Source organism: Poecilia reticulata, chromosome 19 (genome assembly GCF_904066995.2).
Source record: "Poecilia reticulata chromosome 19, P_reticulata-male-v2, whole genome shotgun sequence".
Classification (NCBI taxonomy): Eukaryota; Metazoa; Chordata; class Actinopteri; order Cyprinodontiformes; family Poeciliidae; genus Poecilia; species Poecilia reticulata.
The window spans coordinates 17,944,522-17,961,163 of NC_088848.1; the positions used below are offsets into that span (position 1 = coordinate 17,944,522).

General features: G+C 39.9%; 2 protein-coding genes and 2 long non-coding RNA genes across 9 annotated transcripts; 3 read left to right on the forward strand and 1 right to left on the reverse strand.

The window, feature by feature from the left end:
• Positions 1-215: 215 nt before the first annotated feature.
• LOC145549165 (uncharacterized) lies at positions 216-3,763 on the forward strand. The gene is made up of 3 exons (XR_014085140.1): positions 216-619; positions 3,084-3,293; positions 3,615-3,763. It is a non-coding gene; the product is annotated as an uncharacterized LOC145549165 (long non-coding RNA).
• Positions 3,764-4,562: 799 nt separating this feature from the next.
• Positions 4,563-13,241, reverse strand: eme1 (essential meiotic structure-specific endonuclease 1). Of its 5 annotated transcripts, XM_081600930.1 has the most exons (10): positions 12,866-12,988; positions 11,952-12,222; positions 11,591-11,879; positions 11,375-11,502; positions 10,667-10,756; positions 10,253-10,374; positions 8,847-8,985; positions 6,175-6,290; positions 5,882-6,071; positions 4,563-4,850 (listed from the first exon to the last, which is right to left on the reverse strand). In XM_081600930.1, exons 1-10 carry the CDS (start codon positions 12,868-12,870, stop codon positions 4,674-4,676), a joined length of 1,527 nt encoding a protein of 508 aa, XP_081457056.1. In that variant the 5' UTR covers positions 12,871-12,988; the 3' UTR covers positions 4,563-4,673. The 5 variants fall into 5 exon arrangements, with proteins under 5 accessions (XP_081457056.1, XP_081457055.1, XP_081457054.1 ...); XM_081600929.1 differs by having other exon boundaries at positions 11,591-12,146; positions 12,866-13,240; XM_081600928.1 differs by having other exon boundaries at positions 10,667-10,753; positions 11,591-12,222.
• On the forward strand, positions 6,249-8,894 carry LOC145549164 (uncharacterized). Of its 2 annotated transcripts, none has more exons than XR_014085139.1 (3): positions 6,249-6,315; positions 8,517-8,622; positions 8,809-8,894. It is a non-coding gene; the product is annotated as an uncharacterized LOC145549164 (long non-coding RNA). The 2 variants fall into 2 exon arrangements; XR_014085138.1 differs by having other exon boundaries at positions 6,250-6,324.
• mrpl27 (mitochondrial ribosomal protein L27) lies at positions 12,124-15,231 on the forward strand. The gene is made up of 5 exons (XM_081600947.1): positions 12,124-12,214; positions 13,647-13,755; positions 14,003-14,131; positions 14,234-14,301; positions 14,671-15,231. The coding sequence occupies exons 2-5, from the start codon at positions 13,701-13,703 to the stop codon at positions 14,875-14,877; spliced, it is 459 nt and encodes a 152-aa protein (XP_081457073.1). The 5' UTR covers positions 12,124-12,214; positions 13,647-13,700; the 3' UTR covers positions 14,878-15,231.
• Positions 15,232-16,642: the final 1,411 nt, after the last annotated feature.

Here is a 16,642-nt window from a genome sequence, read left to right on the forward strand (position 1 = left end):
TTTCTTTCATTTATCCTGCAGACATGTTCATAAGCAAACAGATGCTCCATGTGAAACCCCCACCCGTTCAGGGAAGCATAGCTGCCATAAAGCTTTTGCTTTGTTTATTTTTGAACTTGAATGCAGACTCTGGTATCTCCAGGAGGACTACTGCTACTCCTGTATGACTGATGTAACATCAGCTTCGGGGCAATGATGCTGCAACTAATTACACATCCCAACCACAGCATGTGGTAAAGCACACAGTCTTCTGTCTGCTCTTCGTAGAAGTCAGGTACGGAGAGCCTGCGGACTCAGTGATGAGTCAGTTAACCCAGATATAGCGAAGTGAATGTACTTATTTTCCTGTTTATATGGAGACGATGGGGATTTTATGGATCTTTGGCGTCCACGCTCTCACCACCCACCCACCACAGCAGGAAATTAGTGGTAAATACACTGAGCTTAAACCCCGCAGGGCAATAATCTTTGGCTCTCTTAGCAGTCCAGTGTTTACGTGAACTTCAGGATTCAACATCACCACACATATCAAAGTCGGAAGAACACTTTGGCCATCAAAGTGCTGGAGATAATTCATCCAAAAGGTTCTCCAGTGGATTGAACTCAAAACTCTGCGCAGGTCAGTAAAGTTCTTCCACACCGAACTCACTCATTTATGTCTTTATGACATAAACAATTGTGCCCTGGTACAAAGACAAGAAGGGTTCATTCCCCAGCAACTCCCATACAAAGTTGTTCAAAATGGCAAAACATTAATGGTTTATTCCAATGAAGCCAAGGACCCAACACCTTCCAAACAGCCCAGGAATATAACACTATCTACACCACACTTGACAACTACCATATTTTCCGCACTATAAGGCGCACCGGATTATAAGGCGCATAGAATAGATGCTACAGTAGAGGCTGGAGTTACGTTATGCATCCACTAGATGGGGCTGCACTAAAGAGAATGTCAACAAAACAGTCCGACTCCGGTCGGCGAGGAGAGCCTTCCACGACTGGGCCGGGGCGTGGCCGGACGATGGTCACCCTTCTCCGTTCGGGCACAGCATGTTTGTGGAGAACGTGGTGCTAAATGACCTGCAGACGACCTGATTCTAGACGGTTGGTAGGTAGATAGGTCAGACTTTATTAATAGATTACAAACCAGCGTTCTGACAACCATAGACATAATAAAAGAGTAGATGCCTCATGGACCACTCTCGCCTATTGTCGCTGACGAGATTTAGGGCGGCCATCTTGGAGCGGTACATCACTCCACTCAGCTTATGTGCTTAGCAGGCAAAATTACGTATCAGCGCATTTAATCGATCGTAACACACTTTTTTGTTACTGGAAACCATATTCAAACATCTATCAAAGCTACATTTATAAACAATTGTATTTTTGAAATACATAGTTCAGCATATTTAAATATGCTTAGTGGCTATAACAATAAAATAGGCATGGAATATTCTGATATTAATGTATTATAAAGCACACAGCTGTTCATACGTTCATTTAATAATTTATTTAGTAAGATCAATACTTATTTATATAACTATACAAACACAAATAAATAATGACAAATTAATAATGATTAATACTGAATAATATATATTGGATACATGTTTATATGTATATACATCCATACATATGTAGATATATATTTATGTTTCCCCAGCCGACGAGTTCTAGCTTCAGAGTGATTCCGCACCTGAGATTGAGTCCAAAAACTGATCCGAGATTCATCCGTGCTGCAGTGAATCCGTCTCTCTTTATAGATATCTCCCACTTCTTCCTCACATCGTGTCTTTATAAAACCTTCAAAACAAAAACGGAAGATTTGGGATATATCTTACTTTTGACAGAGTCAGAGATATAAATAATAGTCTTTACCACCTGTGTAAACTTTGCTGGTGAATGTTATAACACATAAGTTTTATAATATGTGTTACATTGTTTCATTTCTAATGTAGGCTCTTGTGTCAGATAATCTAAGTCAATGTTAGAGAATAATAAATTTTTTAGATTTACAGAATCTCAGTTAGCCTTCATAGCGGGGCTGAGCCCCGTATTACACCAAGCACTGTAGCTAATATTAGCTGGTATCTCGCTGGTGGACATAAATACAGTAAAGTAATATTCCAGTCACAGAATATACACAATAGTATGTCCATCTTACTTGTGAAATGTTGTTTGTGGAGCCCTTACATCAATAGTTCATCGATCCGAACAACAATATCCCTCAGTGCTGAGGCATCTTCTGCTGTTTTGATTGAGCAAAGTAGGAGGGAGTAACGCTCCAAGATGGCCACCGTATTTCCTGCGCCGGAGCAGCCAATGCGGGGTCTACTCTTATGTCTATGCTGACAACTTCTTGTACAGGCGAAAATGAAGTCGGCGGCTGCTTACCGTAGTTGCTAGACCTGTTGTGGCTCAATATTGGTCCATATATAAGGCGCACCGGATTATAAGGCGCAATGTCGGCTTTTGAGGAAATTGAAGGTTTTTAGGTGCGCCTTATAGTGCGGAAAATACGGTACATGTCCAGACATGGAGGTATGATTCTTCACTCTTTATAAATGCTGTGGAAGAGTTTGTTTGTTTTTAGAACATAAAAGAAGGTTTGATTCCCGCAGCAGTCAACTCGAGGTTCCATTTTAACCCCAAATACCCAGAAAGACCCAGCTTTAAAAATCATTTGATTATTTTTGTGGGATAGCAAAGGGACTACTAGAACAGAGATTGTACATGTGTAAAGCAGACATGCTAGTTTTTCTAGTTTGTTGAGTGTAATTTGGCACTCATACAGACAAATGACTGGTATGTAAACGACTTGATTTGATAGAAACCGATGTACCAAGAGCAACTCCAGAAACCCTAAGTGGTAGAGTAATAGCGTCAGGGACTGTTGCCAGTGTCCAAAAGTCAAAAAATAGATTTAGCAGATTGTGAATCTATCTTTCTAGAATACAACCCAACTGTTCAATGAGTCAGTTAAAAGACTTTTATGGTTTTTGTAACCAAAAAAGGACACATTAATGATTAGATACATCAGCTTCTTCACCCATCCACTCTGTGTCTGCTTATCTTGGCAGGATCACATGGGCGGGCGAGTGTCTCCAACACTCACTGGCTTAGTGTCAGTATGCACCCTGGACCAGTCTCCAGTCAATCACAAGGCAACCCAGAGGCAAACATCTATGCATGCGCACACCCGCTCCTACTAGCAATTTAGAGAAAACCAGATAACGTGACATGTCTGGACTGCGCCAGCGTCACATTCTCGTAGACCGGAATTTTAAAAAGTAAGTAAGAAGTTCCTTTACATCCATCGCCAGCTTGTTTGATTTTTTTCTCGTGTCATTTCCTTACCACATACACATAATTATGATCAAAGTATTCTTGTGAAGGAATAAATAATCAAGACTTAATCAGTCTACCGCTTCCCCCTGCATCGTGGTCCTTCCTTCAATATGAACCCCCTAACTCATCGGCTGCTGCACCACAGTGTGTGTCTGCAGTGTGTGAGGCATGTTGCTCATCTCTTTAAGCCCATTTAACAGCTCGTTACCCATCCGTGTCTCTCCCCCTCTTTTTTTTCCCCCCCCCCCTCCCCTCTGTTGCAGGCTCGCATCACTCCTTGGTCAGGTTCCATTTTTGCTAATGCAGTGGAAATGAGCCGTGGGGCATCGCGAAACAAAGTGGAGCGGATCAGTGGCAGCTTTTTACCCCCACACAATGCAAACAAGGCTCGATGCAAGCAGGTAGCAGGCACTGGAGAAGGGGGACGAGTTCATTGACATAGGCAGATCAGTTGGACAGTCTTTAAAACACATGGGGAGGGACGTGTTTCACTGCACACAGCACCTGATTAAATCGAGGAGGAGACGTCTTTATGACTGCCAGCATCTGGGTGGAACCTAAACACTGAGGAGGACAAGATGGAAGAATAGAGGACATGGATTAGCCCCAACCCTTTTGTTTCAATTGGTTTGTTGGTGTTTCAATAAGGTTAAGGTCTAGACTTTGACTGGACCTTCACAACACCTTAATCAATTTTCAGCTACAGAGTAGCGTTACATTTACTCAGTTGCATTTAATCGAGTAACGTAATCGGGGGAAAAATACTTTGAGTACTTTTTTACTATACTGTACTTTATCATTTTACTTGAGTAATTTCATTATGAGGCATTGCTACTCTTGAGTAAAATGGATTTCTGGATTCTCTACCAGCTTCACTGAAGATAGAACAAGCTTGTACTAGAAATTCACCAGACACAAACCTGAAGGGTCTTTTTAGTTTCATATTGAAAGAAACAGATTTTGGAAAATGTTTCTTTTTCCTGATTTTGTCACTATGTGACTTGTATCAATCATCTTCATTTTGATCTTTAAAATACCAAAATTTCCACATAACTTAATGTTTTGGTCTGTCTACCGATGTCATTTTGCATCATTTCTAACAGGGATTGTGTATTAGATAATCTGATGAACACAAAAAAAAACTGTTTTGGGATGGAGCAGCATTAAAAAAAAAAAAAAAAAAAAAAAACAGAGTGAAGGTAGTCCAAAGCTGTAGTTGTATAAAAACTTTATTGCACAGCATCAAAATCTGCATGAGTAAATCAACTAGTCGGACCTCGAACCTTTGATTTGGGTTACAGCGACGTTTCGGTTCAAAGAGTTTAAAGGCTGGCGTCCAGATTCTGCTCGGGGTCACGGGAATGCATCAGGAGGAAAAGACGTTTGGAAAGCTCCGGACCGACCCGTCGGGTGGTGGAGGTGACTCCTTCTCCTCTGCGGATCAGAAGGTCGGACAGAAGAGAGAGCTTCTCGTTCTCTGTCCTGCACTGGCTGTAAGCCTGCGAACACACGGGGAGATTATTAGCTTTCTGAAAGGATATCTTGGAGGTTATAGCTTTATAAAGGTCACATGGGCAATTTTACATTGTCACACGAAAAATAAAGATCACAAATATGACACAAAACTTTTTTATTTCATAGATGGGGACTTATTAAACTATAAATATTTTTTATATATATTTTTCCAATCAGCTGAAGGAAATGCAGAGTGAGCTGTGGAGTCATAAAACCTCCAAATCGTTATTTTTGAAACAGGACTTCGACTTCACAGAATGAAATCCACCAATAAAAACAAAATTCTTAAACAATTTTTTTTACAAAGTATCTTCAGGTATTTTATAAAATAATTATGCGTCACATTTATGTTTAGTTGACTGAACAGCCTCCAGGATCCCCATGTGGTGCCAGCAGATGTAAATGAATTAAAACGTAAAAAGTTTTTCCACTGAAGCAATCTAACATTACTGCTTTTCCAAGTTGGTTCACATTGCAGATATTAGCTCTACCCAGACTGGTAAGATACTGACTCCTAACAACTACTTAAAAGAACCCAACACAAAAGAATCTGAACTATACAGTAATGAGAGTCAACCTTCATTTCTATATAGTCCTGCTTTTTATAAACTTCTTAGTTCAGCTAATGATTGGATTGGAAAAAAAAAACACAAGAATTGGCAACCTGGGAACGTTTAATCTGCTCTAATTGCTAAACTGAATGCCCACTGTAGCAGATAAGTATCATTTGGCATTTGGCAGAATGCTTTTGTTTGTTGAAAAACATTTACATATCTGCTCATTTCAAGCAAATTACCTACAGATTTGTTGTGGAAAAGCATTTTTTCTGCATTTTCTTTTGTTAATCCCAAACTGTAACAGGCAGGAAGTATGTCTAGATTATATCTTCCTAAATTACAAAAAAATTTTTTAACTCTTCTCAGTATAAAAACCGGAGGAAGATTTAATTAATCTTAGCAATGGCTGCAAAGACTGAATCTGAGCCTGTTGAAATGCTCGAGAGGTGAATGCGTACCTTCTTGAGCAGCTGCGGGGAAGGATAAGCTGCCAAGATGGCAGCTGCCACGTCTGAGCTCACTCTGTTGAACTGCTGGATCTGTCTCTTCCACGCCTGCAGCAGGCCCTTCCCGGCTTTGTCCACCCGCTGGCCTCCCGCCCACTCGCTCTCCAGGTAAAAGGAGAAGCCGGTCTGCTCTCGCGCTCTCCTGAAAACAACCGAGAGGAGTGTGGGAAGTGACCGTGTGATCTGGCAGAGGCGGCGCCGAGGCAAGATGCGATGAGCAAAAAAAAGGGCTCCGGATTGCTCACTTGAAAGGGGCCTCGGCGACCGCTTTGGTCGTCATGGTGATGTGGTCAGAGAACTCCTTCCAGGTAGATAAGAAGCGGACGGAGACGCCGGTGTGAAGCTGGAGGTGGACCACGGCCTGACGGGATTTTGAACGAGGATCGGTGAAGACAGTAAAACAAATGCCTAATTTCCTTCTTGAGAACAAAACTTCATATAAATATCATGATTTGAAAAAAATAACATTGGTAGATTTCCACATTAGTGCTGTAAATTATTCTTGACAAAGGCAATCGGAGGACTGTTTACGCTCTTCTGCAGGGGTGCGTCTAGATTTCTTTATTTTTTATACCAGGGCACAAACTGTAGAAAGGTGGCACACTAAAATTACAATTTCACCTAAATGTACTTAAGGTTTAAATTACAATGACCAATGAGCCCAAATTTGGATAACTAATATATTTATTTACCCAAACAAAACGGGATCTGTTTAGAATGAGAAAACTATGCAGAAGATTTGTTTGTTGCAGTGACAGAGAACACAGGCTAATTTTACTAGTCACACCATTAGCCTGTTTAGCTTAGAGTAGCTTAACTAAGATAGAGTTGGAGTCCTAAAAACTCTATTTTTAGGACTGTTATGCTAACTCTGTTCAACTTAATTAATTTATTTTTTTGACAAAGTCAAAGTCAAAATTTTGACAAAGTCAAAATTTCTGAACGATTATAGACTCCAAATGGCAAACAACTGTTTAATTACCCCTATTCTCCTTTATACGGTAATCTGATGCTAGTTTTTCTTATTATTAAACATCATATACATCAACCTGCCAATGGGGACAAGGGATGAAAATTAGCTACATGGCTATAATCTCACATATTTACATAAACATGAGAGGTCCCATTTTCTAAAAATAAACTTGAAACAACACAAAATTGACAGTTGTAAAAGAACAAAAGGAGAGTTTTGTCATGAACTAACTTGCAGTGTGGACAAAATGCTAATCTCTGTATTACATACGATAAGATAAGCTGGGGGCTCGTCCAGGAAAGCAACACATAGAAAACTTTATTTGCTACCTGAAGTGATATGTTTTTAAAGGAAATTTGCATTGTTTGTACATTTTGTTGAATTGAATCACACCATTTCCTGAATTTTTAATGCAAGATCATCCAGAAATGTCAGAATAAAAAACCTTACAAACCAAAATTCTGTTCAGGTAATTATAAACAAAAAAAAATTTGCTATGGGCTACAAAATGGAGGTACGTTATGACAAGTTAAATAGACATCCCTGGGCAATGTTTGTGATGATTCCATTGCAACAGGAAGTGTTAAGATTAGATGTTTATGCGGTTTCTCTTCATATGTCATAACGCTGGATTTACAACATCAGAAGCTTGGATCACAAAAACTACTTTTGCGGGCGTCCTACTGAGGGACGTTTAAACAATTGTGTGGCTAATTTTACCCTTGAGTCGATATGATTGTGGCTGGTGTTTACTGGGACCAATTTAACACTTTTTGATTATTTTTCTCCTCACCCCAGCCAGCAAATGTGATTATCTAATCACCATCGAATGAGAGCCTTCATTTATTAACCCCCTGAAGATCAGAAGATTAATTAAATAAAATCAGCTACATAGTGCGGAACACTTTCCACTGTTGTGTTATATTAATAAACCAAAAACATCCCACAAGTGTAAACTGCTGAAAAATGCAGAAGCCATTACAGTTAAGGGAGATGTAGGCCTGCGTTTTAATTAAAACAAGCAATGCGATTCATTTGACCAATTTTAATAAACAAATGTATTAATTTCTGAGTGTAAATGCTTTCGTAAAGTAGCATCAATTAAGATGTTCAACTGATTTAAACCACAGGGGGGGGATTTCTGTGTCTTTTGGTTAAATTGAAATTGATTTCTGCTGGTGATGCATTATTAAAGTGCATATTAAATTTATGAGAATAACATTTATATTGTGAATTCTCATTTATTTTTTAAGGTTCTGCAATAAAATAAAATAAAACCCACTGAAATAAAACATACAATGAATACCACTCATTTACATAAAATTTAAAACACAGATTAGAAATAGAACAATAAGATATTTTCTTGCTAGACCCTTCTCAAATAGACAACTTGATTTTTTTATGAAAGTGAAATTTATATATATTTATGTAGTATATATAAGTTGATATATACTACATAACAAAATAACCATATTTAAAATTAAACTTAACTAAACACTGTAGGATGCAGGTTGTTTACTGTATTAAAACTTTAAATGTCATGATTAACTCCAGTGTTAACTCTTTCTTTTTACCGTTTCTGTCCACCTGTTTTTTTTCTCTCTCCTGGAGCAGGTTATATAATAAACCATGCAATGATGTGCAGCAACACAGATATCTGCAGCTGACTGACAAAAATGTATAAATAAATAAATAGCCGGATGACGCAAAAGCAATGCAGGTACTACTCAACAAACTTCAAAACCATGCAACTTCAAAAGGGGGGGGTGACCTCTTCATTGACTAGCTTGTCTTAATAATGAGTTATTTAAGACTTTTAGTGCTGCATTTGTTTTCAAGATAAGTAAAAAAACAACCTTTTTTAGTTTTTTCTTCTCGTCTCAGTTTATTCATCGTTATTATTCAGTGCATCCCACCGGGGGGGGAAGTGGATGACCAACCTACCTCCTCCACTTCAACTCTGGACACCTCCGGCAGCTTCTCGGCGTGACCGCTCCTCCGTTTTTTCTTCTGTTTTCCTCCCGCTGCCTCTTCCCCAGCCACAGCCACTCTGAGCCTCTTCTGGCTCTGAGACTTTCGGGCCCTGAGAACATCAAGGTGAGCTTTATTTTTATGACTGACAGGATACCCTAAGCAGCCAGCGTTCTGTAAATCATTCATAGTAACACTGATGTACTGGTGCGAGTAGCCAAACAAGAGAGCCAGCACCGATTTCTGATTTTCGTAAAAGGTGCCTGTTGATTCTGCTTTTGACCTCCACTGCTTTTAATTATTTTCTTCAAATAATCCTAATATAAAGAAACTCATTTGCCTTTGTTTTAAGTTAACAGCTACATGAAGGGATTACAATTGATCCCTTCATGTAAATAACTCAACTAGTTATTTAATTCTTTTCTCCTCTAATGTCAAAAGTTATTTGGTGATGCATTTACAGACCAAAGAAAAAGTGGGGGCTTTCAGTTTTGATGCATTTCAGGGCACATTTCAATCAGTTGTTACTTCACTAGTAGATCACTAAACTGTAGTCAGTAACTCTAAAGTCTTTTGGATGGAAAACATGACAGATGTTGGCATCTAATGAAAAGCTGCTGATTCCAAAGCTGAAGGTAAAGGAATGGCTATTTAGCGTTAAATAGTTAAACTTGTACAAAACCCTACTTTGCTGATAAATTAGCAATCGCCGTTTCAATCTAATTTAGATCGACTATGTTCAGATCCAGCTAAAAAAAAGAAAATACAATTCTTGCTAGGTTTAGTTTTGTTTAAAACTACAGAAGGTGAAAATGCAAATCCATATACATTTTGGTGAGTTTTTCGCTCTTTCAATTCAATGTAGGATCATCTTGCTGAGGTCTGACAAATATTTTTGAAGAATGCATTTTAGACACCAGATTATAAAAAAAAAAACAACTAAATAAATGAAGTCATGAAATTAGCTTTTACAGATTGCTAAATGACAGACTGTCAGTCAGACGGTAACTTTTGCACTCCAAGGAAAACAACAGCTTAGGCAAATTTAAAACCACATTTTTAGAGAAAAGTTAACTGGCCATCAATGCCTCAGCACAAAACTGGCAGGATTGTTTTATCCGTTTCTTATAAGTGTAAGTTTTTTCCACTTGTCTTTCGTTTCTGTGCCAGGTGCCTTTTTGCCGAAACGAGAAGGTCTTTCTGATTCTCCAGTGTGGTGGATCACTCTGGATGCCGTCTGGCTGCTTTCAGTTTATAGAAAACTGGCTGATAAACTGGACAAACGGAGGAAATGCGAATCTCCTTGAAGCAATCCCCTGAGCTCGAATGAATAAAAACAACGTATGACCGTCACGCCTCTGGTTTAATGAGACTCTCACCTGAAATAGCTCTCCAGCTCGATGACTGCCAGGCTGAGCCGTTTGTCTGGGTGACACCTCTGCCGCTCCCGGACCCACGATGTGAGGGTGGGACTGCAGGCTGACCCGCTGTGCCTCTCCTCCTGGGTTACACAGGCAGAGGGAGATACTCGTTTCAGGTCAAACTTCTCCAAACAGATAAAAACAGATAGAGCGCCAGGCTTATCTAGAAAAATTGCCGCTCTTGGGAGATATTTACCGTTTCTACCGGCGAGCTTACGGCCTCGCTTGGAATGTTAAAGCTCGTTTCGAAGGGTTTATTTTGTGTAATAATCTTAGAATATATATATATATATATATATATTTTAATTCTCCTGCTTGGCTTCCAGCTGAAGGTTTCTGGAATGTTTTTAGAAATTTCTCACGCCGACTCACTTGGATGTAGTTGTGAATCAGAGTGACGAAGTCTTCCACCGTCATCTGCATCACCACGTGGGGCTCTGGGACACGCGCCGCATCGTTCTGCTGAAACAGTGGCAGCACATTTATTACAATAATGAACTTTATTCAAAAATGGACAACGGATAACTAAAAACATGAATGTCACCATTTGATGAGATGTACCCTGCAGCTGTACTGCAGTATCCTAACAAGTTGCAAGCTGAGCTGAGACTATAGGGCTGAAACGATTAATCGCGATCAATCGATTATTCAAAGAATTGCCAACTAGTTTAGTAATCAATTAATCGTTAACTCGAGAGAAAAAAAAAAGACTCAAAATAAGGCCATTTGCTGAATGAACAACATATCTAAAGCAGCAATTAAATAAAAAGTGTACAAAATAAATAAAAATTAAAAAAAGTTGTCTTTAAATAGTTTCTACACAGAGCTCAAGTGGCCTTGTTTTAGCTGAATAGATTTTTGTAAAACAAATCTGTTGAACACCTCTTGCATCCAGTTATTAATTCATTCGACAAATAATCAACAGATCAGCCCTACACTGTGTTGATGTTAAGTCAAGCAGAAAAAGCTGAACGTTTTGGGATGTTGATGTTAGAAACGTTTCTGAAGCTGCAGATGCATTAAATGTTACAAATAATCAAGCAAACACAAAAGGAATGCTATGTTACTGCATTATTTAACCTGTGCGCTCGGAGCCTGCCTGGCCCAGGTCACGCTGCGGGGCAGCGGCTGTTTCTCTATGGCGCAGCTGCAACCCAGAGCCTGCACAGACGCCAGCAGAGCTCCCCCTCCTTCCAGCTGCAACAGAGCTGCAAAAGAGAAAAATGATTTGGCTGAGCTGCTTTCTAATAAACGTGTAGCTTTTTTTTTTTTTTTAAGTTTTCTTTCTTTTTTCACCTGGATCAACAGCTACAACCATATGCTTGATGCACTCCTCTGGCCTCAGGGCCTTGGCAGCATCAGCCAGAGCTCTTCTCTCCGCTTTCTGCCTCTCCTGTTCCTGCTTGACCGCCTCCCTGTCCTGCTGCTGTCTCTCTCTGGCCTGCCGTCTCCTCAGAGCCTCCTCCCTGGAGGCCCGGATCTCCTCCGCAGACCTTTTTGTGGCTTTGGTCGCGTCTCCGGTCTCGGATGTGGGTAGATGCCTGTGGGGGAGGTCATTCGCTTCCTCTGGGGTCGACCTTCTCTCCTTATGCAATGTGAGGAGATGCTCTGACTCTGAAGAGCCTTTTCGATTTATTTCAGTGAGGACAGCGCTTACCTGTCTCAGTTTCAGCCTCTGCGCCAGGGGGACGTATGACACGTCGTCGTCAGAATCGCTGCTTATCGTCATGACATCAGCCGATCCACCGTTACAGAGAACCGAACTGGAGAAGGCAGCAGTTTCCCAATTGAAGTTGCTCACTTCTGGTTTCTTTGGGGCTTTCTGCGAGGCTACGTCGGTGCTTGGACGAGGCTGGAGGAAATCAAACACAGGCAGCTCCTCATCCGAGTCACTGCTGCTTCTCAGATCCTCACGTTGAGGTGAATCACTACACATGATGATATAAAACACAAACTGTCAGCATCATCAGTTAGGAATGTGTGGGGGTGGGGGGGGGGGGTTGTCTTTGATTTAAACCCCTCGCCAGACTTGTCACATTTAGTGTTTACCAGATGAAAAAGGCGTGAATGGATCCCCTAAGACATTAATAACTCAAACAAGCAACATGTTCTGAGCGTGCTGGTAAATTCGGCAACAACGGGAACACGATTTTGGTTTCAGACAGAGCTTTGCTAGCAGCCTGTTCTGGCGTTGGGAGATAAGGGGGAACCATTACACAAGTCTCTTGGTGTGACGTTATCTGTTGCTGCAGAAATAATTGGATTCCTAACTTCCAGCTACATATTCCAGGCACCTAAAAAGAGCTCACAATAAAGAAAGAAATTACTTCTTAAATTGAGTTTGGCGCAGCGTTAAAAAAATTTCCTTAGAAAGACAAACGATAGATAACACACGAAAAGCAAAGTTCAATTTACACGACAAAAAGGCAGCCAGCGTCACGCACGCAGACATCAGATAGCAGGACGTGGCTGCGCTGCTGACAACTTCCAAGACAGGAGCATTTCACTACATACTGAAGAAATGAACAAACTTCTAACTAAAAAGAGCTATTTGTTTTTGTAGCTACTTACATCATCTTGAGCTGGGAGCCGCGTGACGCGATGTTTGATTTTCCCCGGGTTTTGTTGCATTCACGGACGGTCGGACTACAGAGCTTTTAACGATGGGAATTGTGCTCATTTTTTAGATCCGAATTGTTTGGCTCAACTTGGCGTTTTATTTATTTTTTTTATTATTTATTTTTTAGAATGAACCCATCAAGAAAAAAAAACATACATTTGTTCCAGTGTTTATGAAAACTTGAGCTGTAACTCGTGTCACTGTCTGTTACAACAGACAGTTTATACTTTTGCATTATTTGAGTTATTACAATAAATGTATTTCCTCAGTAAGGCATGACAAGAATGAATATTACTTGTGACAAGCATTTGATATCTTGAAAGAGAGGATTGCCTACAAAACGTCCAGTTTTATTTTGCTTGACAAAAATCATAAAGATGCAAACTGACAGCATTCCACCTAGCTTGACTAGATTATATAGAATTTAAAGTTATTATTTGAGTGATTTATAGATAGTAATTTCCAAGACGATGTATAATGTTCATATTATGTTTATGATTAACATAATATCAACCTGTGGAGTGTTATTGTGAAAGGAGCCCCAGTTACACTACAGTTAATAATGAAGATCAAATTCAGATTCTGAGTTATACACACATTTTCAAAGTAGTCACAACAAATTTAATGATTTAGAGGGCGGAGGCAACTCGAGCAGATAAAGTAATGCGATAGAATGAACATAAGACCATCTGGACACTCGTTTGATATAATAGTGAGTTCTGTTTCTACGAGGTACCTGAACGCAGCAGATGGATACGGATATGACGCGTAGGATATTGCGTATTGATGACACAATTCAAAATGGCGGCGCTGGCGTCCTTGATGCTGAAGTCCAGAGCAGGTACGAAACAACGTTAATTATAACACCTTACGCGCATTTTAATGCAATAAAAAAGCGAACATTTTGTAGTTCTGTTCATTGTCTGTTCGCTGGTGTTAGCTTTTCTCTGTTAGCACAGCATTTTGTTTGCTAACCTACCTCTGCTTAGGGACAGTCAATTAAACACATTGGAAACGTCACTCAAACCAGTTCAGCAGTGTTTGCAGCATTCAGCCGTCCAGAAACGTCTCTGCTGTGTTGGTTTTAGGTCTTCTGGTTTCCAGTGAGTCCTACCTGCTGGATTCGGTGAGGTTTGCTTCGAAGAAGGCCGGAGGCAGCTCAAAAAACCTCGGAGGGAGGAGCCCTGGCCGGAGGTTTGGCTTTAAGAAAGTGGATGGTAATATTTGCCCCCCATCTGAACACCTCTGGAAGCTCTGAAATGATCTACAAAGCATGTATTCCACATTGTGTTGATCATTATTTTTGTTATGTTCTCAAGGCAGCTTTGTACATGCTGGGAACATCCTTGCAACACAGAGGAAGTTAAGGTATCACCCTGGAGCACATGTGAGTAACCCTTTTTTTTTTCTATCCAGGGATGTAGAGATAAAATTTCAATGCTAATTCAGCTTGAGAGAGATTTCATAGTTAAATAAAGCAGGTAATTATTAATTTACTGTATGCTGCAATAACCTTGCTGTAGAAGTAGGCAAATATGTCATTAACTGACTTGGGCTTTAAACGGATTAAATCATATTAGCCTTAAAAATCTTACAGAAACCTTGTTGTCACAGCGACTTGTTTTGCTCTGAGGACTAATATCGTACGCTGTGCAGGAAGTTGTTTATTATGACATTAAATGTAACAGTGACATGCAGTTTGCATCCAGTTGGGGAGTTTTGATGTATCGTTGGTAGTTTTATGATTGTCCTGCAGGTTGGCCTGGGAACCAACAACACCCTCTTTGCACTGGAGGACGGCCACGTCAGGTTCACCAAGGAGGTCTACATCCCACCGCCCCGAAACCCCGAGGTCACCCGCGTCATCACCAAGCTGCCCAAAGGAGCCGTGCTCTACAAGACCTTCATCAGCGTGATGCCAGTGAAACAGGAGGGCAAATTCAAACTGGTGGACCTGGTCTGAAAGAGCTGGAGTGCAACCAAGGACTTTGTATTTTTCTTTTCGGCAGAGCTACAGAAAAGTCAGTGGACTGAACTGACTCTTAGCCTGGCTGCTGATTATACTGACAGCTCCATTCTGACTTCTCATAGAGATGAACATGATTAACAGACCCTTCTTCAGTAACGCTTTGATACGTTTCCTGTTGCATTCAGAACTAATTCTCATTTAAGAAAATGAAATTAGTCTGTCACTTATGTATTTATGATAGTTCCTGAAAATCACAGATTGTTGTGCATGTGTCAGCTATGTCAGTTAGATGACACAGCTGATCATCTTCTGTAGTAAAGTTTTATAAGTAAAAGTCTTAATGCTGAATGAGTTTGCTTTTTTTCTGGATGGCATGATTTTTTATTAAAAAAATGTAGTCACTGCAGGATTTCTCTGGTGACTGTTGCTTAAAGTCAGGAGTTTGATATTAAGGAACACCTGTACTGTATTTTTTTATTTTTTTGCATTCTTTCATTTGACCACCAGGTGTCGCGCGATCTTTAATTCATAGCGTAATCATCTTTCCTTTAACCAGCACTCTTACTGTTGCAAACTGCGAACAAATATGTTGTAAGTATACTTTAAGTAACATTCAGTCTATTCAGAGACCAAGAACTGGTGATTTTTAGAATTTTACTACCGTTTGTTAAATCACACCCTCTTTCTCTTTGCATCAGTATTTTTCTTCTTGATTCTTGTTTTTTTTCCCCCCCAGTAGTAATCCTCACCCAAATCTTGCCGTTCTCCAAAAGCTGCACTCCCTGCACTGGCCAGCAGATGTCACACATTCACCACTTCACAGCTAACTGGAAGCGGGTTTATAAAGTTGAGAGTTTGACGCGGTTTTTCAGGTTTTAATCTTTACTTTCTTCAGAAACTGAGCGAAAACCGCAACAGCTGATTGATCAAATGGTATTTTGTCTCTGAGAAAGCTTTCACCAGAAGCTGGAGAAGGAAAAAAAAGTAGCAGTTATCTGAAGTCGGTGGTATGCGGAGGGAGTGTGGGTGAGGCTTGGTGTAAAGTAGGGAGGTTGAATGCCATCGTTAAGTGGGAAAAACGGAATGATTGATTGGAGGAGTATCCCACATACTGTTTTCATGTTCTGTTTTGGAAACTTGTAGGTCATTTTGTGTCCCACAGTATGCACTGAAAATATCCGTACATAACAACCTGAATTTCTTTTAAATTATTAACTTTTTGCTGTTTAGTCTACAGCTCTGTGGGCCCAGATCTAGGTTGAAAGTAAATTTTTAAAAAATTAACCAACATGAAAGTAATATAAACCTTCTTGTAGGTACAATGCCTTGTAAAATTATATATATATATATATATATATATATATATATATATATATATATAAAACTTTCACTTTATAACCATAAAATCAAGGTGTTTTTTTTTTCTATGGTGGAGCAACACGAGTGAAACAAAATTCTAAAATGAACTAGAAGTTTAAAGCAAGGTTTGGTTATATTTAAACATGTCAGTTTTGTTCAAACCATTACCTGGAAAATGGAAAAAGTTTGGTCATGACTGCAGACTTGTGGCGCTGCAGAGACTCGAGGCTCACGTAAGAGAATCAGTCAAATGGACATCTACTAGTTGTAGACTCCACAAATATGACCTTCATGGATGAGTGGCAAGAAAGCCATAAGAAGTCCCAGTTAAAGTTTCACAATAACCGTTTCTTGAAAGGAAACTAATCATGTGTATCACCCTGAAAACGGCATTCCATCA

What these genes read in the sequence shown, in the direction of transcription:
- eme1 (XM_081600927.1), bottom strand. An exon ending in TGATTCACAACTACATCCAA is followed by an intron (nt 10,375 to 10,666) that starts GTGAGTCGGCGT and finishes TGTGTAACCCAG; the next exon opens with GAGGAGAGGCACAGCGGGTC. An exon ending in CCAGAGTTGAAGTGGAGGAG is followed by an intron (nt 6,291 to 8,846) that starts GTAGGTTGGTCA and finishes AAATCCCGTCAG; the next exon opens with GCCGTGGTCCACCTCCAGCT.
- mrpl27 (XM_081600947.1), top strand. Translation starts at nt 13,701, where the DNA reads ATGACACAATTCAAAATGGCGGCGCTGGCGTCCTTGATGCTGAAGTCC. An exon ending in GATGCTGAAGTCCAGAGCAG is followed by an intron (nt 13,756 to 14,002) that starts GTACGAAACAAC and finishes TGTTGGTTTTAG; the next exon opens with GTCTTCTGGTTTCCAGTGAG. An exon ending in GGTATCACCCTGGAGCACAT is followed by an intron (nt 14,302 to 14,670) that starts GTGAGTAACCCT and finishes ATTGTCCTGCAG; the next exon opens with GTTGGCCTGGGAACCAACAA.